The sequence below is a fragment of the Myotis nattereri genome, assembly GCF_964212035.1.
Source record: "Myotis nattereri genome assembly, chromosome: 17".
NCBI classification, from domain to species: Eukaryota; Metazoa; Chordata; class Mammalia; order Chiroptera; family Vespertilionidae; genus Myotis; species Myotis nattereri.
This window is the reverse complement of record NC_138092.1, coordinates 42,011,695-42,038,620: the sequence shown is the minus strand read 5'-3', so window position 1 is coordinate 42,038,620 and position 26,926 is coordinate 42,011,695. Positions and strand designations below refer to the sequence as shown.

The 26,926-nt window shown below is 44.4% G+C and overlaps 1 protein-coding gene across 2 annotated transcripts in view; it reads right to left on the bottom strand.

Annotated features, from left to right (window-relative positions):
• ZFHX4 (zinc finger homeobox 4) overlaps nt 1-26,926 on the bottom strand; it is a gene marked incomplete at its 5' end in the record, with an annotated part of 160,974 nt that overhangs the window by 5,438 nt on the left and 128,610 nt on the right. For both annotated transcript variants that reach the window (XM_081111535.1, XM_081111536.1), the window contains 5 exons: nt 8,259-13,616; nt 14,117-14,234; nt 14,752-14,952; nt 15,178-15,311; nt 21,716-21,835. In XM_081111535.1, coding sequence (XP_080967661.1) covers nt 8,259-13,616; nt 14,117-14,234; nt 14,752-14,952; nt 15,178-15,311; nt 21,716-21,835 — 5,931 coding nt within the window. The remainder of the gene's footprint in view (nt 1-8,258; nt 13,617-14,116; nt 14,235-14,751; nt 14,953-15,177; nt 15,312-21,715; nt 21,836-26,926) is intronic.

The window sequence follows — 26,926 nt, the reverse complement described above, 5'->3', positions numbered from 1 at the left end:
ACCACTGAATGATCAGAACAAGGACTGAGCTGGAGGCCTGATGGGAGAATGAATCAGACAGAGGTGAGTGGAGTTTAAATTATTGCTGCATAGCTGTAGAGAGAATGATCAGAGATTTAACACAATCATCTTTTGATTATTGGTCAACATCTTATCTCCATGCTAAATGAAGCATTGGGTGTTTAAAAAATTGTTTTGAAGTGACACAAAAACTGCATGTTTCTATTTCTGTAGCTAGAAAAAAAACTTGAGTGTCTTCATTGGTCTCTACCCAGCTCAGAAAGCTTTTCTTAGGCTTAGCTTACAATCCAAGGTGCTCTGAGTCCTCAAAGATCACCCTCACTGTTACCAGATTCCTGTCAATTAGCTTAGCTTTCTACCAGCTGCTCTGCTTTGTAACCTGCCAAACCCAACTCATCCCTGACCTGCTCTGAAATAAGTCCTATAGTTTTTCCAGTGGTGAGGACAGATGCTAAAAATCTTGTTTAAAGAAAATGTATTATTAGAGCTATAGTATAAAAAGAGAAAGAAAGAGAAAAAAGAAAGCAAATCCTTGAAAGTAACATTGTGTTTTGGGGAAAAACTGATAACAGTGGCCATGAAAATGGCCTGCACCATTGAAATACATTTAAAATGACTTAATTTTTGCAGGGTATAATAAGAATGAATGAGTAAATTTCCTGGTCTTTAACCCAATTTAGTATGATAAACTTCTTGAATCCGGGGACTTAGACAAAGTTGTGACGTAATGGAATTGCTTTTGGGGGCCCAAACCCTCAACTCTCCTGCTTTTACTCCTCCACCACTATGCCTGGCATCTTCTACTTGCCTCTGCATAAAATGTTATTTTCAAGAAAAAAACCAAGAATATGAATACATCTATTTCTGAAAAGGCTTCATATATACCAGTACTTCATATATACCAGGTTTCTTCCCACTATGATATCTGTGCTATTTTACATTTCACAGAGGATAATGCATTTAGTCAAAGAAATTATTATCTAATTACAGACTTTCAGGCAGAGTGATTCCAGGTGGAAGAAGCTTTACTAAGGACAACAGAGCCTTCCATGCATGTTAGAATGACACTATGTTGGTAGCCAGCTTCTTTGCCGCCCCCCCATAAAGCCAACTTCTAAGTCTAGTACAGTGAGACTTCAAATAAGTAATTGAACCCCTTTCCACCTGGTGTTTCCCCCATAAATCTAAGGAAATTGTTGGCTCACTCATTTTTGTGTCATAAAAATTTAAGGAACTAAGAGACTTAAAAAAATAGCAATGGTTGTTGAGTAGGCTTTCCCATCAGATAGGGTCTACAGCTTCCTATCAAGAGGTCATGCAATGAAGTAAAGGTCATGCAATAGTCTTCTAAAATCCCAACTACTGTAGCCAAAACTATTAGGGATTTCTAGGAATTCAACATCTCCAGGACTAAGCAGAGTTAAATAATTAGCTATTAAGTAAAAATTTTAGGAAAGAGATGCAGATTCAGGATACTTAACCATGTACATCGGGCCTACTAGCAAAAGCCATGAGCCTGTAAACAGTTGCAGTCAAAAGGTCAGTAGCCAACTGATATCGGAAAACCAGAAACACAAGAGAAAAATGGAAGAGTGGTCACAGTGTGGAATCAGATGCATTTGTTCCTGTTCCCTAACTCCTACTAAGAGATTCAAGTTTACCTACAGATAATCAAACTACCATAATTTTGTTTGGTTTTCCCCCAAAGTAATGTTTTTGGAAGAAAATGCCTGTCTCACAATGAACTTAGATGTGGTTCCTTTCCCCCGTGATTCTTTGATCTAGGTCTCCTAGAGAGAAAATTTATTTTGGAGGTGAAAAGAAAACTAATTATATACACGGGGCCACAGACAATTGTGATAAAATTACTAAAGACTTACTCTTATCTAGATTTACCACAACTGTGCTAGTAAATTACAGTGAAGTATGAGAAAAATGCACAAGCCATGTTCTGCAGTTCCATTTAAGGAAATTGGGTTGGGCAGTATTTCCAAACACTAATGGAACATATAAAAATCAGACACTGCTTAAAACGATAAAGTAAATATGTTAAAAATAGAAAATCAAGTCTCTATTCATCTTGAGTCCCCCCCCTCAAAGGAAGCTAACATACTCAAGGATAAAATGTCAATTTAAAACTTTTCTAATTTTTTCCAGGCGTACAGGCTTGTGATATTTTTCACCACTCTCCCTTTTTGCACATGATCATGATAGAAAAAGACAAATGTGGAAAATTTTTTAAGCAGAAAATAATTCCTTTTCTTTAAAAGCGAAGGCACACGTGATGTGCATTACTCTCAAAAGGGCTGCCTTCGTGATCTTGAAAGACTAACTAATGTGAAAATTTCTTGGAAGTGAGGCAAAGAAGTTTTGTGAGCATAAAAGCTGGTAAACACCACTTCTGCCCAAAAAAGAATAAAAAATATGTTTAAACCAGGACACTTAGAGGTTGGAAATACTAAAACTGAACATGCCCATGGCAATGAATGTATACCTTCACAGGTGTAGCCTTTGGAATCAGACTTACTACCTTACGGAACAGCTCATACTTAGGGTCAAAACCTTCCAACTTACCTCCAAAGGGATAGAGTATTTTTAAAATGGAGATTTTTCCATAACTAAAATCCCATTAAAATGGGCCCAAGATGAACAGGGCATATTCTCAAAGTTCAGTCATGTAGATAAATTATTGTGAGAAATACAGAAATATTCTACTTATGAAGTAATTTTCTCCTTTTGACTTCACTTCGCTGGTATGTCTATTTCTCCCATAAAGCAAAGGAGGTATTTGAGTGATGAGAAAATACAGTAGAAAGATGGAGAAACACAGCTCCCCTTGCGAGATGCCTAAAATACTCAGCTTTACCCACCACAGGTCAGCTAACCTAAACATCAGTGAACTGGGAAGGATGGGAACTCAGGCTCTCAGATGAGGTCCTGCTGGTAACCTGCTGTGCTATGTTTAAAATCTGTCAAAATAAAAATTAAAAAACGAATTCATGAGAAATTGCAAATTGCAGTGGTATGGTCACAAAATGAATACCCCCCTCCCCTTTTTTTTTTATAACACTCTCCGATCTGTTTTGGTCCAGGATTTAATGAAGCAATAGGTACACCTAGCACCGAGGTCCTTGGTGTCAGATGCATAAGGATACTGCTCATTGCAGAGGACCTGCCTGCACAGCCTCCCACAACTCGGGGAGTTATGAACAGGGCCCACGTGTCAGGGGAGGAGACACGCTGTATTTACGCTGAGCTGAATGAGAGAGGTTAGGGTATTTAAGTATGTCATAAACATCTCCTCCCTCTACCCTTACCACTTTCTCTCATATTGGACTGTCAGCCAAGGACTGACTGTCCAAGCAAAGGCCTTCTGATCCTGTGGAGAGGAAAGCAAGATGCTTTGACCACTATTTAGAGGGGTGACTACACAGGCATCAATGACCACAGACACTTGGAGTGTTCTTAGTGCCTGTAAAGTACCAAATGTTCCTCTACTTTACCCAATATTTTATTTAATATTTTCAATTTCATATTACTTAGTTTTTCACATTATACTTTATGTGGGAAAACTCTTTTATATAACCGATCACAAAAGTTTTCCACATAAAACATTTTTCTATGTGTCAATTAATAATCACAGTGACATATAAATTAGAAACAGAAACTGATAGTCATGCAAAATTAGCCATTGCATTATTCTTATAAACAATTCTGACAATTAAATGTACAAACAAAACATGTAATTGTAGCTGATATTTCAGGCCCCAAGAATATCTAGATAATGAAGCCCAAAGTCTAATGGGGGGAAGCACACGGTGACAGTTCAAGGAAGGGGCAATGTTCTCTATGTACAGACCCTGCCTGCTTCCCGAATGCCAACAGGTCGCTCAGGACAGGGAGCCAGGTGAGCTGGCCGCAGCCCACAGGCCACGTGGTGTCACTCTTTCACGTTTCCTAAGGTAAAAGTTCAAACAGGAATATCTTCTAAGACCACATGGCATGTTTTGTTTTTATAAGAAAGGGTGAGGACAGCTTCATGGGGGGAATTTTACCAAAGAAGAACTAACACCTATCCTCCTGAAACTGTTCCCAAAAAATCCAAGAGGAAGGAACCCTTCCAAGCTCTTTTTATGAGGCCAGCATTATCCTAATTCCAAAACCAGGTAGACATCACAAAGAAAGAGAATTACAGGCCAATAGCCCTGATGAACATAGATGCTAAAATCCTCAACAAAGTATTAGCAAATCAGATACAGAAATATATTTAAGAGATCATACACCATGGCCAAGTGGGATTTATCCCGGGGATGCAAGGCTGGTACAATATTCGCAAATCAGTAAATGTGATACATCACATAAACAAACTGAAAGACAGAAATAACATGATCATGTTAATAGACGCAGAAAAAGCATTCAAAAAAAAATCCAACACCCATTTTTGATAAAAACTCTCAGCAAAGTGGAATGGAGGGATCATGCCTCAACATAATAAAGGCCATATATGACAAACCTACAACCAACATCATACTCAGTGGACGAAAACTAAAATCATGTCCCCTAAGAACAGGAAAAAGACAGGGATGTTCACTTTCACTCCTGTTCGACACAGCACTGGAAGTCCTAGCCACAGCGATCAGACAGGAAGAAAACAGAAAAGGCATCCAAATTGGAAAGGAGGAAGTAACACTCGTTATTCGCAGAGGACATGATATTGTACATAGAGAATCCTAACTCCACCAAAAAAACTACCAGATTTTTTAATAAAGGAATTCAGCAGTGTAGCAGGATACAAAATTAACACCCAGAAACCGATGGCATTTTTATACACTAATAATGAATTCTCAGAAAGAGAAACTAAACAATCCCATTTACCATAGCAACCAAAAAATTAAGATACCTACCTAGGAATAAACTTAACCAAGGAGGTAAAAGACTTTTACTTGGAAAACAACAGGACGTTGAAAAAAGAGAGAGGAAGATATAAATAAGTGTTCCTGGATTGGTAGAATTAACATTATTAAAACGTCCATACTACCCTATAGCAATCTATAGATTCAATGCAAACCCTATTAAAATACCAATGGCATATTTCACAGAGCTAGAACAAATACTCCAAAAATTTATATGGAACCAAAAGAAACCCCCCCCCCCCCGAAAAGCCACAGCAATCTTGAAAAAGGAGAAAAAAATTGAGGAATCAAAATACCAGATATCAAATTATACTACAAAACCATTATAATCAAAACAGCCTGGTACTGGCACAAGTGCAGACATACAGATCAATGGAACCGAACAGAGACCCCAGAAATCAACACAAACCACTAGGCTCAATTAATATTTGACAAAGGAGGCAAGAGCACACAATGGGTTAATACAGTCTCTTCAATAAATTGGACAGATACATGCAAAAAAAATGAAGCTAGACCACCAACTTACACCATAAACAAAAACAAACCCAAAATGGATAAGGATTAAATGTAAAAAGTGAAACTTGATCCTAGGAGAAACCATAGGCAGCAAAATCTCAGGCATCTCTTGTAGCAATATCTTTGCAGATATAGCTCCTAGGGCAGCGGTTCTCAACCTGTGGGTCACGAACCCTTTGGGGGTCGAACGACCCTTTCACAGGGGTCGCCTAAGACCATCGGAAAACATATATAATTACATATTGTTTTTGTGATTAATCACTGTGCTTTAATTATGTTCAACTTGTAACAATGAAATTGGGGGTCACCACGACATGAGGAACTGTATTAAAGGGTCGCGGCATTAGGAAGGTTGAGAACCACTGTCCTAGGCGAAAGGAAACTGAGGAGAAAACAAATGGGACCACATCAAAGTAAAAGGCTTCTGCACGCACAGCAAAAGAAGCCACCAGCACAATGAAAAGAAAGCCCACTGGGCAGAACTGTTTGGCAATGACGCATCTGATAAAGGGTGAATATCCAAACTAGGAGCTCACACAACTTAACAAAAGGAAAAGCCAATTAAAAAATGGGCAAAGGACTTAAATAGACTCTTCTCCAAAGTGGACATCCAGATGGCCAAGAGACATATGAAAAAAATGCTTAAAATCACTGATCATCAGAGAGATGTAAATTAAAATGACAATGGGTTATCGCCTCACATCTGTCAAAATGGCGACCCTCAACAAATCACAAGTGCTGGCGAGGATGTGGAGACAAGGGAACCCTAGTACACTGCTGGTGGGAATGTAGTCTGGTGCAGCCATTATGGAAAACAGCATGGAATTTCCTCAAAAAATTAGATATGAAAACACAAATCAGAAAAAAATGTATGCACCCCTATGTTCATAGCACAATTTACAATAGCTAAGATATGGAAACAGCCCAAGTGCCCATCAGCAATTGAGTGGATTAAAAAGCTGTGGTACATTAACACCACAGAATACTAGGCAGCAGTAAAAAAGAAGGATCTCTTACCCTTTGAGACAGCATGGTGGGACCTGGAGAGTATTATGCTAAGTGAAATAAGCCAGTCAGAGATACTTGTTGACAAGTATCACATGATCTCACTCATATGTTGAATCTAATGAGCAAAACAAACTGTTGAACAAAATAGATCCAGAGACATGGAAGCATGGAACAGACTGTCGAACCTCAGAGGGAAGGGATGTGGGGAAAGGGGGGGAGAAGACGAACCAAAGAATGTCTATGCATATATGCATAACCCATGGTCACAGACAATAGGGTGGTAGAGGCCTGGGGGAGGGGGGAGGGCTATAAGGGGTCATTGGGAGAAAATAAGGGAACATATGTAATACTTTCAACAATAAAGATTTAATTTAAAAAAAGGGTGAGATTGAAAAGTTTGACATTTATGTAAAAGTCCAATTTGTGTAAATAAAAAAGCTAGCCTATGTGTTTTTGAACCTTTCTAGAAATATGTAATTAGTTAATTCTAGATAAGTTTATAATGTCAAAATCCCCTTTCAAAAAGAAAAAAAATATATCACTGTTAATTTCAAAAACAAAACTTACTTTAAAGAAGAAATTATAAGAGAACCATTTTTTTCTATTTTGGATAATATATAACTTTTATATAACATATAAAACATTTAACATTTGTTATATGTTTGGCTATGTCCTTGCCTAGCTTACTGTATTCAACTGTTTTAAGCTAATAGAACCGCATACCTTTACTCATTCATGAAATGTTCTGAACCTGCACAAATTACATTACTCTTGATGAGCACCGAATTGGATTCATCTTCTGGGGTTGCCTCAGAAAGCTTTATAATTCTGTTTGACTTAATTATATGGCTGGAGTGGAGCGAGGGGCAGGAGGGCATGGGGTAATATTAATATACCTCTAAGGTTGCACATTAATTTAAATAATAAGCAACAATGGCTGCTACAAAAATCAAAATCTTATTGTCCAAAATCTTTACAATCAAATTAAAAATTGTCCCAGAAGTCATATTGTTAGTAGTTAAACTAAATATAAGCTTTATTGACTGTTAGGTGTATTATGGGCGAATTCCTGTGGCTAGAGGCCCTTAACTTTTGAACTTCTAGGCACTTAAGTGGGAGAAAACAAAACAAAACAAAACAAAAAAACAAATAAGAAAGCCTCCCTTGGAAAGAATATAAATTAAGATACCGATAAATGGATTAGTGAGTGCTTCACTTTCTTAGTACGTTCACCAACAACACGCCACACGTTTGTGCTTAAATGCCATTTGAAAACAGTATTGAAATGATTCTACAAAAGGAACATTTCTGCCGAAACTGGTTTTGCTCAGTGGATAGAGTGTCGGCCTGCGGACTTAAGGGTCCCAGGTTCGATTCTGGTCAAGGGCATGTACCAGGGTTGCGGGCACATCCCCAGTAGGGGGTGTGCAGGAGGCAGCATATTGATATTTCTCTCTCATCGATGTTTCTAACTCTCTATTCCTCTCCTTTCTTCTCTGTAAAAAAATCAATAAAATATATTTTAAAAAAAAGATATATTTCTAAGACTAGCTATGACCTAGCTAGTCTTTCTTTCTTTTTTTTTTTTTTTTTTTAAACCTAGCTAGTCTTTATTTTTCTGCATAAGTTCAGGTAGACTTACTTCCTGGTTATTAATTTTAGCCAATAAAATATATATTTTAAATTATTTAATGGCTCCACTCACTGAAATGAAGAGATTCAAATGTACCCTGTTCTTAGTTATTCGGCATCAGCTGCCCAACATTACTAATTCATTAGACCGCCCTGGAAGTGACTTACTGTTTGAATTCTGTGGGAACCCGGGCAAGGAGGATGGACCGTTCATTCCGGGGAGAAGGACCGGAGGAAGCCCAGGGAGTCCCGGGTAGGCAGCCGGGAGGCCGATGCCGTGGAGGGGGCCGCTGTCCACCATGCTGGGCTGCTGCACCGCCAAGCCCAGCACATCTGACGCTTTCTTGATCCGGTCCAGTTCTTGCTGCGCCATCAGCTGCCGAACGGTGGTCGGAGCCAAGTAATCCTTCTCCCGGTCCAGCTGGCTCCCCACGGTCTCCCTCACTTTCGCGATGTGCTGTTTGGAGAAGATGTGATCTCTGATGGACAAGCGGGCGGAATACTTGACCCCGCACAGCGTGCACTCTGGCTTGGTGCCTTCGGTCCCGCTCTGATTGATCATGAACGGCTTCCCGATGTTGATTTTAAATTTCTTCTCCTTGGCCCGTGCGTTCTGGAACCACACCTGGACCACGCGCTTGGGCAGGCCGATCTCGTTGCCCAGCATCTCGCACTCCTGCATGGTGGGCGTGCGGTAGTCCCCGAAGCACGCCTTGAGGACCTTGAGCTGCAGGTTGCTCATCTGAGTCCGGAAACGCTTGTGCCCCGGGCGGTCGTTATTTTTGGATTTGAAAGGGTTGCTGGACCCAAAAGGATTTGGGGAACTCGGGTCAGCGATGCTGGACGTTTCACTGCGGTCGGCGTTGTCGTCGGGGTCATCCGTGATGTAAAAGCTTTGGTCGTGGTCACCGTCTTTGTCGTTGAAATGCATGGAGGGGCTGGTGAGGGAGAAGAGGAATTTCTCCTCGCAGACCTCTGCGGTGGGTGTGGTTGCTGTTTTTGGCAAAGCGTCAAGAGTTTTGGGCTCTTTCGGCGACAGAGCCGGCTTCCCGTCTCCAGAACCGCCCAGGGCGCTTTCCACCTCGGCGTTGCCCTCGTCGCCCGTGGTGGCGTCGCTGATGGCCGTGTTGATGGACGACGTCTCATCGAAATCGGTCTTGCTCTGGTCGTACCCGGCCTCGGCGGGAGGGGCGCCCAGGTTCTCCCCGTCCTCGGGGCCCTCTGCTTTGAAGGAAGAAGGGCTGAGCAGGTTCTTGGGGGACAGCTCGGCCGTCTTGCTCACGGGCGTGGACACGGTCGAAGCCAACTCATTCTCGCTCGACAGGTCGATTTTCGTGAGCGGCAAAGACGGGTAGTCAAAGTAGATGTATTTCTGGGGGCTCTCCCCGCCCTCGTCCGCCGCTATCAGAGGGCTGGGGGGCAGGCTGTACCCCGCCTGCTTCCCCTCGTTCCAGTGCCGCGAGCGGATGTGGCTCTCCAGGGCCGACTTGGCCTTGAACAGGGCGCGGCAGAAGGGGCACCGCTTGTGCGACTGGGCCGGCCCCACGGCCCGGAACTGGCCCTTCCGCTCCCGGGCGCGCGTGTTCTGGAACCAGACCTGCACCACGCGTTTCTTCAGCCCCACCTCCCGCGCGATGTGATCCAGCATTTTGCGGGTGGGGTTGGAGTCCAGCAGGTATTTCTCGTAGAGGATCTCCAGCTGCTCGGGGGTGATGGTGGTCCGCAGGCGCTTGTCGCGGTGCTGGTCCTCGCCGCTGGGGCCGCCCTCCTTCTCGCTGCAGGTCTGGTCCTCCTTGTCCTCCAGCTTCCGCTTCAGGGACGCGGCCACGGTGGCGGGGGCCGCGGGGTGGGAGGCCCCCGTCTGGGGGCCCATCTGCGCCAGGGAGCCGCTCAGCAGCTGGCCGGTCATCAGGGGGCTGTTGGGGTCGAAGATCATGTAGGGCATGTCCAGGGGCCGCTCCAGGAAGGGCGAGTGGAGGAACTGGTTCTGCGCGGCGAGGAAATGCATGTGCTGGTGCTCCTGCCAGAGCTCCGGGCTCGGGAAGGCCACGGCGCACTGGTCGCACTGGTACTGCAGCAGCTGCGGAGGTAGGCTGTTCTGGAGCGGCGTCATGGACAGCGGCAGGGGGCTGGACGGCACCGGGGTCTGCGAGGCCGAGGGGGGTCTGCCCACCAGCGGGGGCTGCTTGGGGGGCTGGGGCGGGGCCGGCGGAGGGTCCGAGGAGGTGGGCGCCGAGGGCGGGGCCGGCTTGGTGCCGGGAGCCGGGGGGGCGGGGTCGCTCTGCTTTGGCTTTTCTGGGGGATAGTCAGGTTTGGGGGAGGTCTTCTCGGGCTCCGGTTTGGGGGACGGAATGAGAGGGGTGCTCGCCCCGGAGCCGGAACTGGCCGCCGGGGCCGGGGCGGTTTTGGCCGCGTCCGCCTGGCCGGAGGCCGAGCAGTGCTTGTACACCACCTGGTCCGTGGCGTCCATGGAGTCCTCGGTCTGGCTCTCGTCCTGCGCGTCGTCGTCCTCGTCCTTGTAGCACTGCTTCTTCTGGTGCGTGATCAGGTCGAAGATGCGGGGGAACACCACGGAGCACTTCTTGCACTGGTACTGCATGTTGCTGGTGCGGATGTACCGCTCGTTCGTCAGCTCGCGCTTCTCGCTGTCCTTGGCCTCGGCCTGGTTCTCGTAGCTCTTGCGGGCCTTCTGCCGCGCGTTCTGGAACCACACCACGATGACCCGGGTGGGGAGGTTGAGGACGGTGGAGAGCTGCTCGATCTCGTCGTCTTTGGGGTAAGCGTTGGTGTCAAAAAAGTCCTGCAGGACCCGCAGCTGGTAGTCGGTGAACCGGGTGCGGGACGACCTCTTGCTGAAAGCGGCGTCGGCCTTGTAGTGCTCCAGGGCGGCGGGCGGCGGGTCCAGGCGCAGGTCCTCCAGCACCGTGACGGGCGGGTTGCTGAAGTTGTAGGGCGAGTCCTTGTTGCGCTGCCGCTCCTTGAAGAGCGTGTTGCGGAACCAGTGCTTGATGACCTTCTGCGAGAGGCCCGACTTCTCCGCCATCTCCTGCACCTGCTCCTCGCTCGGGGAGTTGTTGATGTCGAAGTACGCCCTCAGGATCTTGAGCTGGTCGTCCGTGATCCTGGTCCGCGGGCGCTTGAACTGCGAGTGCCGCAGGAAGCTGGGGTCGAGCCCGAGCTGCTGCTGGCACAGCTGGGTGAGGTCGGCGGACAGCGCGTCCATCTGCGGCAGCTGCAGGGCCAGCTGCGGGGGCAGCGCCGGGTGCTGCACGGGCTGCATCATGATGGAGGGGAAGAGCGGGAGGTCCAGGGACACCGGCAGCTGGACCTGCGGGGGGGCCGAGGGCGGCGGCGGCGGAGGCGGTGGGGGCGGAGGGGGCGGCGGGGGCGGGGGCGGCGTGGGGGGTGGCGCCTGCAGGGGGGCGGACACGGAGCTGGGCATCTTCACTGGCCCCAGGGGGGCAGGCTGCGGGGGCGCCGGGGGCAGCGGGGGAGGAGGCGGCGGCGGAGGCGGCGTCTCTGGCGAAGGTGGCGAAATCGGGTAAAGCTTGTCATAGGCCTCCCGGTACTGGCGAGCGAATCTCTCGAGGGCTCCGTAGGGGAAAAACTGCCCGTGCACGTGCTCCTGGTGGCTCTTTAAAATGAGGACGTTGGAGAAGAGTTTCCCACACGTCCCGCATTCCAGCTTGTCCGAGCTGTCCCCGTCCCCGCCCCGGCCCTTCTTCTGCACCTTCTGCCGGTTCTCGTTGTACTGGATGACCAGCTCGAACCCGAAGTTCTCCAGCAGGGCCTTGGCCGCATTCCCCCTGGCCCCGGAGGCGATCCTCGGCGGCGGGATGGCTGGTTCCAGGGACTTGGGCTTCTTGGAGTCTTTGCCTTCTTTGAGTCCTTCCCCTTCGCTGGTAAATTCTGGCTTTGGCTTGTCTTGCTTTTCCGCACTCTCCTCGGCCTCCTTGTAAGAGGGCCCCTCCTTGGCAGCCGGGCCTTCGGCCCCCGCCAGGCTGGCTGGGTCCGGTTTGGGGAGCTTGCCGGCCGGCTGGGGGGCCGGCTGCGGCGGGGGCGGCTTCTGAGACGCCAGCGGGGGCTGCGCGGCCTGGTACTGCTGTGCTTGCTGCTGCAGGAGCTGCAGCTGGGTTTGGCCGACGTGATGCTGCGTCTGAATCTGCTGCTTCAAGTCTTCGAGCAAGGATCCGGCCATGCCCGTCATGCCGGGCATCCCGAACGCGGCAGAGCCGGGCAGACCCAACTCCGGCCCCAGGCTGAACTCCGTGCCCGGGATGTAGAAAGGGAAGAGGAACTGAGGCTGCTGGAACTGCAGCAGAGCTTCGGGGGTCATGGGGAAATGCGGCAGGAAGGCGGGGTTGAGGAACTGCGGCTGGAAGAAGGCCGCCTGCTGCTGCAGCTCGTGCTGGAGCTGCATCTGAATCTGTGCTGGTGACTGCGGCGGGTGGTGCGGGGGCTGCGCGGACAGGAGTTCCGGAGTTTGCTTTTTATTTAATTCTTTGGCATCTAAGTGGGTATCTTTGCTGCTGACGGAGGCTAAACTCATGGACTCCAACATCCCTGGGCCGGGACTGCCCACGCTGGCTGCGAGGCCGTGGCCGCCGGGCTCCAGCTTGGCGGCCCTGGCCTTGGTCTGGTGGAGCACCGACCGCATGTGGATTTCCAAGGTCGAGCTTTGGCTGTAGGCGACGTTGCAGATGCTGCACTTGTAGGGTTTGTTGTCGGCGCCGCTGCTGGTTTCTTGAGGAACGGGACTGGAGGCCTCCTGCAACACCTTTTTCAACTTATGCAGATGAGAAACGGAATTATAATGGACCAAGAGGATGTTCTTCTGGGTGAAGGACTCTTTACACACTGTACATTTATACGGGCGGGAAGGGTCGAGGAACTTCTCCATCGTAAAGTTGGGCCCTTTTCTGAAGGGCAAGGTCCGCTTTGGTTCAGAGCCCATGTCATCAGGAATGGAGCTGCTGTCACTCCCCACGGGACTCGCCTTCCCCTCCTGGTCGACCTCGTACTCCCTCTCCATTTCCTGCTCCATGGGGGGGTCGTCCGGGGCCAGGGCCTCGCTCTCGGCCCAGAGCTCTCCGTTCACGGGCAGGGAGGCGTACAGCTGCTGGAGCTCGGCTTCGCTCAGCTCGGGGTGGCCCGCTTCCAGGTGTTTTTTTAAAGCCTGGAACGTACGGAAGCTCCGCTGGCAGAGATTACACATGGTGGCGGCCCGGATCGCGTGGTACTGGGAATGGATCTGAAGCTTCTGCATCGTCTTGAAGGCCAGGCTGCAGTGGTTACAGCGGTACTTGTACACGTGGCGGTCGGAAACCGACAGCGGCTGCCGCTTCTGCTGCTCACTGAGTGGATCTGGTAGGGTGTCGGGGATTTTCACATCCTTGCTGCCATTTCTGTTCCATTCGGACACATCCATGGCTTCTTTAGCTGGTTTCTGCTCCTCGCTCTTTATTTCCATGCTGGCCTTCGCATCGTCAAGACCTGCCATACTTTTGTCATCCACTGGACTCTCGCCTGTGCGGGAGAAAGCATAAACAGATCGCTTACAGGGAGAAGGGACACAGGCTGATAAATACTGTAAGTGGGAACCTCTACAGGTTTCTGTTTAATTGATTCGTTAGAGGAATATTTATTGAGCAACTACTGCGTTGCAAGCATTGTGAGAGGCACTGTGGATACAAAGGTGAATATCAAGTCGCCCCTGACCTTGAGGAATTTCAGGATGCGGAAGAAAAGAACTCAAAGGTAATTGCGGTATGCTGCATACAATCCGTGTGACACCAAGGGCCAGGCCTCAGAGTCCAGGAATTAGAGCAAAGAATGTTCTCGGTCACTGACACTCAGCAGTGACAGACAGCCAGACACTAACTATGCATGGAAAACTATGGCTCTTGGGATATATTTTTCCTCTGTGCCTTTGTTCTAACCCTTCGATAGTAAAAACCTTGGCACTCCACCACAAACGCAAGCCTTGAAGCGTGCTTTCTGCAGACCACAGTCACAGGCGGGCATACCTGAATACTTCCCCGACCCCTCGGCTGTGCCGGCTGCAGGTGTGTCCCGCTCTGATTTCTCAGAGGCAGCTGCGGGCAGCAGCAAACTGTTTGGCATCATCACATCGGGCACAGGCACCTGTGAAGACCAAAGGGGCTCATGTCAAAGGTCCCCCAACACTCAAAAATGCCACCACAGCTGCCATTGGGCAGTTGCATCCCACTTAGGTTTTCCAGCCAAAGTAGGGACACTTGGTGGCTCTTCCAGGCCACTGCTCTCCCTTCCAATTTCAGATCAACACCATTACAATGCTGTATTCTTTCTTTCCCTTTTTAAAACTGTTTTTGTAGGTCTATGTCTTTATCCTGATACTCAAAGTTTGAAACTCAATGTGTCCACGTGACTCATCTTGATGACATTATAAACACGAGACTGTAAAATATGTGTTACTGAATAACCTATGCCCGTATCATATTTATTTTCCTAGCAAAAGAGACAACAGAGGGGCCTTGGACTGAGATTTCTATAACACAGTCAGGGAAACAACTCTGTGTCGCGAAGAAGAAATACATTCCTATGGACCCATAAGTGCAGATTTGGTGTGCTACCTTTCCAGAGATTACGTCACACGCACGTCAACATGTGGGGTCCTTACTGTCATGAGCAGCTTCTCCACGCAGTCCGGGGAGACGCTGTGCAGGTGCGTCAAGTGCAGCTGCAGGTGCATCTTGTTGCTGAGGACGTCCTGGCAGAGGGGACAGCAGACGACCGGCTGCACCGAGTGCTGCGACAGGACGTGCATCTGGATGCGACTTTGGTCCCTACTATTGTAGTTACAATAAGGACACTGATAGAACTGGAAGACAGGAATAGACATGGCATATGCTATCATTAGTCTGAGGGCTTCAGAGCATCAGCAGGAATACCGAGGGCTCATCTGTCACCAAGCACATTTGTCCCCATGCCTACGTTTCAATAGCATGGAATCGTTGGGGGCTCTAACACTACCAGGAGCAATAATAAATTAAAATTAAAATTAAAAACAGGTTTATATAGCAAAGGGAGGAAAAAATGTACTTACCTGATCGTGACAGAATTTACTGTCCTCTGTAGCTTTTGATCGTTTTGTTGTGACATCTTCTTCCTTTGCCAGCAGGAGTGGCGGGGTCACACCCGCCACACTGACTTTTAGCTCCTTTTCTGGTGTGGTTATTCCTGATCCCAGCCCCAAAAAAACAGAACGTGTCAACTTCAAAAGACTAACAACGTCAAACCTGAAAGATTCTATGTTTTTCATCTAGCGCTGACTCTAAACCCACAGAACCACCAAAGGAACTGGACAAGCACTTAGAAATGATGCTAATCTCAAAAGGCAAGATGCACACTTCTTTGTGTCCACTGACTAAGTGGACTTTATAAATATATTTTAAAATGGACTCCTGTCTCATGTTTAGATAACCCTCAATGACCTTGAGAGGCTCATCAATAACACGTGCTCACTGGTGTCTCAGGCTGCCTTTATCACATTAAAGCAAGTCTACTCCCATTCACAAATGCTAACTTAGAAAAGAATTTGTTTTACTCGTGTTTAATTGCCTATCTCTTTTCTAAAATTCTTGATCACAGGAAACATTTCAAAATTCTGAGAAGAGCTAACTACTTATAATTCAGAAACAAAGACAGCATTTTTATGTGGTGAATATAGGACTTACACATTAACTATACATGTCTCCTGCTGTTTTTATGATTTACTCTTTGCTTTACATATTAGGCTGTACATATAACATTTATAGTTCACATCTCAAGAAGATGGCCGTTTTATGAGGTTAATCCAAATATTCAGAGTTAAGGGGGTTTAAAATTTTGCCTAGATAAGCAATGTCACGTATAGGAGCATCACACACATCAAAGAAAAAGAGTGTGATTCTAATTTCCCAATCTAACAGAAAATTCTTTCCAGCATCCATTTTCCCGATAATCTCCTCTGTGAGGCTGGATATTACAGCGACATTGGGTAGGCATGTCACATACATCTCACGACAAACACAAAACCTCATTTACCAGCCATTCCAATCTCATCATAGCACGGCGTCATCTGACCTTTTTTCTGCTGTTTATTATGAGTATTTCTAATTTTAACTTTCAATTTTCACCATCTTCCAGTCAATTTGCAACTAAATTATTTCCAGGGTGAGGATACTATCACTGGACAACTGGGTGCAAATACATGTTGAAATGCAATGAAGCTAAACCATTGATTGCTATCAGACCCCGCGTGAATATAGAGTCTGGGCGTAATCTGATTGTAGGCTGTGCATGAAGATTTATCTTGATTTTTTTTTTCAATCCACATACGGTTCATATAAATGAACAAATTGCACCTTATTGCGAAATAGCCCAGTTTTAATTTAAAAATAAGGTCAAGGATGTTGGAAACAAAGTAAAGATGAACCAAAAACTACATTCTTTTTTCAATCCTGGATAGAGATGATGCATGTTTAAAACATATAAACATTTTCAGAAATTTTGAATTCTGAAAGAAATTTAAAAGCAAGCATTTTAAAGTTTAGACTCCAAGGACACCGAAATTAAAGTAGACTTTCAATGACAGAATGACAATCATGGTAGGTATAGATTTGGTGATGTTTTCAAGTAATTATACTGATTTCTAGATTTACAAACATTAGATTTTATTTGAATTGTTACATGTGCCCTATATCTACAGATGCCTTGGAGAAATTTAGGTTCCTTCTAGATATTTGAAAAAATAACTGATCACATTTGTATTTGAAAGAACTTAAATTTGAATATAGACTGAAGACCTTCATTATATCGATAAACACAATCCAAGTATTTGCTATCCAAAGATATGTCAGAAACAGGAATGTTTATTTCATAATTAATTATGGCATCAAAAAATAGGTTTTTCTTTCTCAAAGCAGAATGTACTTTGTGGTGTTGTATTTAAAGTGCTAAAATATTCAAGATAATAATATGATATATAATGTTTGCAAATAAAATTTAGGGCTTAAAATGTCAGTTCAAGTTGTATAAAGTGATTGTCATTCGCATCAGGAATGTTTATCCCTCACTTTCTTCTTTGAGATGAGAAGATTTTTTTAAGTCCCCCATTAATGAGTAAGAATATGCTCCTTTAAGCATCTAATACTCTCATATTCCCCTATCATTCCTTTGTGCACATGGTAGAATAAGACATAACCAAATTATAAGCTTGTCCATTTCCCTATGCTATCAAAGACTGTCATACACAAATTAAAAGAGAATTTACATGACTCTTGTTGCTTGCAGACCCTATGGGGTATCAGCAATCAAAAAACCTTCCAGAAACTTTTAAATCTATTAAATGAGTAGCTATGGCCTTATTATCATAAGCATAAATATTCTAATATTGGTACAGGACCAAAAAACACTGATTTTAAGCTATGAGACATTTTACTACAACTATACTATAAATCAGTGATGGCGAACCTATGACACGCGTGTCAGAGGTGACACGTGAACTCATTTTTTTGGTTGATTTTTCTTTGTTAAATGGCATTTAAATATATAAAAGAAATATCAAAAACATAAGTCTTTGTTTTACTATGGTTGCAAATATCAAAACATTTCTATATGTGACACGGCACCAGAGTTAAGTTAGGGTTTTTCAAAATGCTGACACGCTGAGCTCAAAAGGTTCGCCATCACTGCTATAAATTGAGGCACATATTTGGTATAATAAATCCATGTTATTTTTATGCTTATTAATATTCATTAATGATGTAGTTGCTTTTGAATTTAGTGACATTCGTGTTGCATCAAGAAAATAAAAGTTTTAGGGTCATTTTATAGCCATTGCAATGGCTATTGGCTGTAGTATTCCACCCTGTATATAGGTCAACTTCCATATTTTGTGTGTGTAATGAACTTAATTAAACCATGATCTTAGGAAAGCTAGAAGCTGTGTAAAGACCATTTTATTTTACATTAAAAAGAAGTATAAATACAAATTAGATTCCACCACCCCCAGCTGTGTCTAGGCACCCCAGAAATGCATGCCATTGAGAAGAAGAAGCAAGAATGCTGAGCTGGAATAATAACACAGGACAGAAACAGACCACAAGGTCAGGCAGGTCATCAGGGTTATTTGCAAAGTGATGGAAATCACATTTCATGATTGTGAGCTTTTCCTACTTTTCAAAGAGGTGTAATCTCAAAGACTATGGCCTTCTTGGTAAATTGCAAGGACTCAACTTCAAGGTCTCTCTCTAAATTGTTTTATTCTAGAAATATATTAAATAAGGGCCAATTTTAGGAGAGTTTTGATTAAGTTCTGTGATTACTCATAGTTTACGCCTACAACTTTATTTGAAATAAATCCAGTTTGATACCCTAGAGAAAAATTTTAGGTGAGATCATAATTCATTTTGTGTTCATTAAGGACATCATAATATCCTCTAAAAACAATGCTCTTTTAACATACTTAAACTAAGAAATGCAGTCTCATTCCAAGTAAGCACTGCCATATAGATGAGCCAATTACCTGTCAGTTATGTGGTTATGTAACTTGCATGAGATAACAACATAAAAATGACATAATTCATTTCCATTCAGATGCTGCCTACTTAATAATTTTCAACCTTTAAAATACAGAAGGTTGTAAAATGGTTTATACTCATAATAAATGAGGAAAATCCAATAACACATATGTACTCAAAGCAAATCTTGAAAAAACAATAAAACAAAATAACAGTTATTTTAAATATTTTATGAATCAATGTATTTGATAATATTTGAATACTATAAAACTTGAATATAACAGAAGAGGTTATTCAATGCCAAATAATTCCAAATGATAATTACCAGTACAGTACTCTTTCTAATGAGACTGGAATGAAAGGATAATTTTAATTGCAATAATGAAGGTTAATTTCCATCTTTCCTCGTGTTTACTCCCTTATTAAAAAGTGGTCCCCTTAGCCATGGCAGAGACATATTACATTTTCAATGCAAATGTATTAATCTGGATAAACTCTATATTAATTCTTGTACTGCACAGAGCTGTAATTTGGATTATAATTAATCTAAAGTGGCACTAGATTTAAATGACAATATAAATGAGGCATTAGGAGGCTTTTCTATTATGAATGAATATTCAACAAATACAACTTGCATATTGCCAAGTCTCATTTTGAAAGCTCCAGTCCTGGAGATTAATGTCCGCAACTCTGCACAACAGCTTACACAAACAGGGTCTTTCTAACACGTGTTAATTCCTTCCTGTCTCAAAAATTCAGTGCTCAAGTGGAGACACGCTGTTTTCCCATCTAACACACTAAGATAGTGATTAATTTTGCTCGTATTTCTTGACATTTATAACTGACATAAGAAGAAAAACAATATATACATAAGTGGGTATTCAATCTTTAGCAATATTTACAAGGAAAAAAATCCATGTAATAGTTTTTTCACCTAATCAGATTCCATTCAGAAGGCAGAAAACTTGGTTAAAAGTTCATGCCAGTTGTCAATAACAAGAATTGTCTCGAAGTCTGGGAGGTTTCAAAGCCAAATATTTGCATCTCAGTAATTTCTTTTAGTTGGTTTTAAAGTTCATTTTTCTCCGTTTAGATATACCTGGGGAGGCATTTCTGCAGGGATAAAATGGGTTTTAAACAACCCCCCTTCCGCAGTGCTCTGTGTCCTCCTGTGCTCCAGAACTGTTTCAGTGGCACCAGTAGGCACATAAGAAGGGACCGTCACTCATCAGGCCATTAGGAAGTGATGAGCCCATCATTTACGCAGAGAAATGAACTTTACTGGTGGGGATGGAGTGCCTGTGTCTGAGGTGGTGTTCCAGGTAAGACTCCTCCCTCAATGTAAGATTGGAGCCATTTTCAAGAGATTCCAGAATCCATCCTTCATAGGGTGTTAGATATTTAAAACCAAGCATGTCACGCACCTGAGTATCAGAGGGCAATCAGTGTAACACGAGTGTGCTGTGTTTCACATGTTCTTCTGAAGTCTGAGGGCAGGGGAGGGGGAGCTCCTCTACAATCTCTGTCAGTATGACTGTGAGAGGGACACCACTGACCACAGGCAGGACCCTGCCCTTCCAGAAGCAAGCAGGCAAGCAGCGGGCCCTGATGAGGCCCATCCTCCAGAGTGAATCAACTGACTACCGGGCTATTTCCAACTCTTCAAAGGAGGTTTAGACAGCACTACCCTTGACCTTAACCAATTGCCAGGTACTTCAAACTCCTGGTCAGTAACCCCAAGAGCTGAGCTCCTAACGCACAGCTATGGCATCTTTTTCACATTGCTTTCGGCTCAATACCAACCTCACATCTTCTTTGTTTAAGGCAAATTGGAATCAGATGTTCACCACTAGATCCTCGGCGCACATTGAAGTGGCGCTTTCCCACTGGACTCCTGAGGGCAATTTAGCATCGAACGGCGAGGGGAGGGAGCAGGGAGGCCCTTGGAGTAATTTTTGAAGGGAATGCAAAACCAAGATACGCAGATGACTGAATTACAAATGTGGGATAATTCAGGCTTAAATGGACTTGCACATGAAAATGGTATATATATCTTTTTGCACAACCCAATGTCTTCATAGTGAAAACGAGCTTCTTTATGGGAGGCTGTCACTAGAACTCAAGGAAAAGATAGATGACTACCTGAAGCTAATAGGCTTGAACCCGTTGCAGCAGTTCCCCTGCTTCAATGAGCCCAACATAATAAAACTAGGTACAGCGTGCAGCAAAAGTAGCCAATGTAATATTTATTCATCGCGACCGTAGATTTCCATCTCATACATACAAAGTATGGATGAAGTCATATATTTGCCAAATCAAACACAGGAAAAGCCTTAGGTATCCGCACCAGATGCTGGCCTAGGGTTTGTTTGTGCACAAGTAAATGTCATGACATGAAGGTTTGTTTTCCGAGACAGTAGCTTTCATTACTGGGATTTGTCTATTCTAGAAGATCAAAATTACCCAGCATCTAATCCCTTTTCAATGATATTTCCTCTTTCTTAGGCTGAATCATCTGTAAACTTTTTTCACTGGATTTCGTTTGAAATGCTTCAAATAGATGCCCTTAAAAAGGGCAAATTCCTGAGTGTACATTGTAAAAAAAAAAAAAAAGCGAGGAAAAATAACATTTATTTTTAGGGTTACGTGGCTGGTGTGTGTGTGTGTGTGGGGGGGTGTCTGTGATTGAATGAAAAAATCCAAGTGATATCTAATCCTGCGCTTATGAAAAATTAATATGCCATCAGAGGAATCACAAGTATAGCTAAGATTAATGAAAGGCGCTTAAAAAATTACAAGCACACAAACTGATTTGATTAAAAAATAATCTCACTGGTCGTCCTGTAATATTCTTCAACTTACCCACATCTATTCTGTCAGATGGTTATGATTAAAAAATAGGTCAATGGGAGGCTACTGATAGAAGTCACATGCAAAATGAGCATGCGATGGATAGTAGTGGAAGTGTTAGACAGTTTCAAATGAATAAAAGCTTTTAATAAGTGTGGGAATGGGGTGAAGGCAAGGCTGATTTGGGGGTGTGGGGTGGGGGAAGAAAGGGGAAAGAGTTTAGCATCTTACCGGGGTCTTTACTGGAGGAGTTTTTGCCTTCACCAGGCTCTCTCTCATTTGTGTCTTTCTCATCCTCCTCGGCCACCGGTGTCGGCTTAAGAGGTCCTTCTGCCTCCTCACTTGGTTCTTCTGTTCAGAAAGGCAGACTGGTCAGTAGGATTGGAAACCCCCCCCCCAAATGCACACTCAAATAATTACGTGACCATTTACAAACTTGGTCACCTATGAACCATCTGCAGACACCCATTCTCAAAAGAGGACATACATTTATTCAAAACCTCAGAACCTGATGATGGTACCAATGCAAATGTTTATCTCAAGCAACTTCTTTTATATCCACTGAGCACATGGCCTGTACTCAAAGAGAAGAAATCACTTTAAGTACAGGTGAAGCCAGGAAAGCTGGAAACATGGGTGGGAGGCAGTTCTGTCATAATAGAAGCTTCTACGCCACATGGACCCCCTGTTCCATGGACTTGGGTAGATGGCAGAACAAACCAAATCCCTAGAAAAAAATCCTCCATGAAAGGATGGGACAATGATGGGTTAACTCTAAGACAGGTGTTCCTCCTGCCTTCAGTCCCGGACCCCAGAGGAATTCTTTGGAATTCATCTGCGTAGGATCTCAAAAGTTCAGTTGCACTGGGATTTGTTTTTCTCTACAGGGGGAGCTATACAGGGCGCAGGACATAAGAAGGTCTATTTCTTCTATGACAACCACATCACCCCACACCTCATTCACGGGTTCACACCAGCTAGATTACATGGAAATCCTCATAGTAACTCAACCCTATTTAATTATTCTGTAAATCTGAGGTGTGCCGCTGCCGGTGGGTTAATCTGTGTATGCAGTTAGCCTCCGTGCTGGATCTGGGCAGCACTAATCCGTGAACGGCCCACTGTTCTCCTCTGGCCTGTGATCATTTGTCTCTCACTGTGCTGATGTCACATTTTAATGAATTTTTAGCAATCCGAGTCATGCCAGATAGCCAGACTTGCACCTCCCCGCAGCAGGGCATGCTGTTTTCACGGCGGCACAAAATAATAAAAAATAAAAATCATATTCCCCCGTCCAGGTAGGAATTACAGACAGGAGGAGGAGGAGGTAAAATGGGATTTGAAGCGCCAGGCTGCTCAATTTCATAAAATCTTTAATGACCAAATAAATTAACCCTGGAAAGGCAAAAGGTCGCCGCCACATATGCATACACGTGTCTATTTGCTTTTGATAAGCAGAGCTTTTATGCGGAGAACATGATACAATTAACCCTTCAATAACCATACAAAACGCTGCTACGGACATTTTAAGTGTCAAGCATTAACCGAAAATTACACACTGCATAAAATTTTCATTGCAAATGCTGTAGTGATTGAAAGGGGGAATCGCGGCCCTCTCCACACCCCATGTTTTATTAATAACATTCTGACAGCAGAATGAAATATCCACCGTCATGTGTAGCAGCTGAGCACACACACAGAATGCTATTGTCTCCCTGGCCCACCCCGCTCTCTACCGTGAGAGCAGGACCCGGCACAGGGGACGGTGCTGGGCTCCGATGGGGCAGCTCCACAGCTCAGGGAAAGCAAGGCCAGGCGATACATCTGCAGGGAGGGTTTGCTTCCACTGCGTCCTCAACAGCCCCCACAAGTCCATTTACTCTAGGTCTGCGCTGTGCTGCTGAACAGCAGCAGGGGGAGTTCCTGGTGGAGGAGTCAGGCGTCTGAGGCTTTGGGGGGAGTGTCCCTTTCAGGCAAATCACGTGGAGACTGTACTTTAGGAAGAGAGAATGACGCTTGTTAGGGCTCCAGCCTGCTTTCACCGGCCACGATCATCACTGACCAAACCCAGGCTCCTGGCCCCTGCGTGAGGCCAGGCTGAGAGGGGACAGCGGCTGGCTTGGTGAGGGAGGGTGGGTGGCGGAGATCATGACCAGATTGGGCTGTGTCCCTGCCAAGTCCACACACGTGACGTGACACCCGGTGGCAGGCCTCGACCTGTGACAGCCCACGGCAATTACTCTCCGGCTCGTCCTGGGGAAGGGAGGCCAGACTTCTTGGAGTAGATTTACTGAACCTTTCCCCCAGGGCTGGAAAATGAAGTGTCACCGTGGTCCCGGTGTCCTTATCTTGAGGGGACATAAAATTGTAAGGGCTATCGCAACTCCCATTAATAAAACATGGGGTGTCAGGAGGAGAGGACGAAAATTATGAAGGTACTCCAAGAAAAACTACAGTGTAATCTGGGTCTCATCGCATGCTTTGCGCAGGGGCCGATTCTTCATTTTCTCGTATGTGTTTTAAGGGCGAGAGAAATTCCCAGACATGTTCCTCTATACATCACCGTGGTGTCTGACCTCCGCCTGACCCTGGCCGCAGTTTGAGAAATCTGAATGTGAACAAAGCCTGTGTCAGCAGCACGGAGCGACCGCCATCAACTTAATCGCAAACAGCAGTTCTGAGGCCATAACTTTGCCCGGCTGGTCCGAGCCACAGCGCAGACCCTCCGGAGCTGGCTCTGCCGGCACAGCCTCTGCCGCTGGACATTGCCCCCCTCTTTCCTGGCTCTGCCTTTGAAGTCGGCGGGCAATTAGCTCTAATGCTCCAGCAATTCAGACCTGTTTTGTGGTTTCGAAGGCGAGAGCTGTTTATTACAGGTGGGCACTTTGGAGCCGTAGAACTTTGCAAATTTGTAATCATGCAAAAAATAATCAAAGGGTAACTTATATCCACCACCATAAAGTTTCATACGAGTCTTAAAAAAAAAAAAAAGGCTCACTTTGGTTCTTAGAGTTTTTGAAATGAAGCTGACATTCGCTTTATAAATAGACTTTAGAGTTGGGAGGATTAATGTGGAGAAACCACTCTCTCCCTAGGAAAGCGGGACGCTGGCGTTGGGGTTGCGGGAGGAGTGGCTGAGTTCTGATTCTCAAGTAGCAGCTTCCTCCACGTAAAATGCCATCAAGTGTAAGATGCGTTGTAGGAAACGAACCAAAAAACCAAAAATATATACGTGACATTAAATGTGCTCAAGGGATGCTTTAGAACTGAGGGAAATGACACAAATTCAATTACGTAAAATTCCAAAATGAAGATACCAACTTACATAAAATTCCCAAAGAGGCTAATGCAGCTGTCATTTTCACCAATAGGTTTCTTCACTAATATCGTACATGTAATCCTAATACAGGTATTATAACATTTTATAATACTGTTGCTTTCACAGCATATATATATCTTTATTCTTTTGCTTCATGTAACATAAAAACACAATATTTCTTCATATATTAAACTTTAAGATATGAATGTAGTTAAGATTAAAATGAACACAGGAGTCCACTAGGACTTCCCAGTTTTCAGACAAATAGTATACATTTATATTTTTAAATGTTCCGAAGTAATACTATAGTCTTATAGAAGTTCAGTACAATTAATTTCCCGTAGCATTTTTATCATGGATAAAATGATGATCTTATAAAAGTCATTTTGTATATACACATAAACTATTTTTAAAAGAAATGCTTTGAATGACTAGCTCAGAGTATTTTCATTTGAATAATGGAAATGATTAGAATATCTCAATTTATTCTATAAAATCATAATACACATTTTGAAGCACATCTACGCCGGTGATACACTGCTGATCTAGGAGCCAGCCAACTGCCCTTGGTTCCCGGGCTTTCTCCCACAGTGGGCTTGGGGACCTTCTCTCTGAGTCCTCGAAGGCAGCGGTCGCCAACCCGTGGTCCCTGAGGTCCGAAAGGCTGGAGACCGCTGCTCTAAGGAAAGCGTGGCACACTTTTTAGCCCATGAAGTAATCATATAAAGAGGAAGCAGAGGACAGTGAGTAACTTAAATATCTTTAGTTTTATATACTGAGCATCTCTTCAAAGCACCTGGCTTGTAAGAATTCTTCCCTGGACGCCTGCACTCTCTCCCTGTCCAGTCCCACCACCAACCTCCAAATCTACCCTCTGTATGAGCTACTTCAACCTACTAAAATCTTTTAGTGACTCACTAGCAAAAGTTCAATCTTCTGTGCATGGAAAGAATACCTCCGAGATACCTGGTCCTTGTCCACCAGTCCAGTCTCATTTTTTTTTCACTTCCTACCTAGCACTTAATACTTAAAACAACAAACAAACAACCCTTGTGGGTGTGGCTCAGTTGGCTGAGCATTGTCCTGTGCACCAGGTCACAGGTTCAATTTCTGGTCAGGGCAGTCCCCGGTGTAGGTGTGTGCAGGAGGCAACCAATTGATGTTTCTCTCTCATAGCACATCAATATTTCTCTCTTTCTCTCCCTCTCCCTCTCCCTTTCTCTAAAATCAATAAAAACATTTTTTAAATTGCATCATCAGAGTTACCTGCTAGACTTGTTAGAAATCAGACTGTGTGCTCCACCCCTGGAATTTATAATTCAGGAGCTTTAGAGGGAGGCCTGGGAATTTATATCTCTATGCTCCCAGGTGAACATGATGCTTCTAATCCAGGACCACATTTCATGAATCACTATTCTAGAAACACGTGACTGTTATTAATATTGCCTTCCAGTTCATATCATTATATTTCCCTGTCTTATCTAGGACAACTTTTCTATACTACATATATTTTTTTCCTTCAAGCCCAGCTTGGGAAATACCAGTTTCATCATCTGTAAAAAATGGAATTAACAATGCCTACCTCATTGGTTTGTTATAATATATAAAAATCAGTCAGCACATAGCCTAACAAACTAAGTGTTTCAAAATGCTGGCTGTGTTATTACTATTAATTATTTCTTTATCCAAAAAGTCTTACCTAAATCTGGAATTGGGATTAATGTTTCTGAATAAGATTTTCTTCTTTTTTCTCTACATGGATGTCTAACAACTTACCACAGTATTTGGAAATGATCCATGTACTATGCCTATTTTCCCTAATAGCTACACATTTACTGAAAATAGTGATTATCTTATTGCTCCTTGTGCCAGAGCACCTGGAACAGTGCCTGGAATATAGTAGGCAGGCAATACAGATTTGTTGAAACACTAAATTGAATTTAGGATGCAAAACTGAAGAAGAGGAGGAGGCGTCCAGACGCTATGCCATTCTTCTATTCCTCTTCAATAAAACTCAAAAAGGATTATTTGTTTGTTTGGATTGGTGTCAGTCTGGTTTGGTTGTCCTTACATTTTCTCTTTCTACTAAAAGTGAATTCATTATCCAACCCTCCAGTCTGACT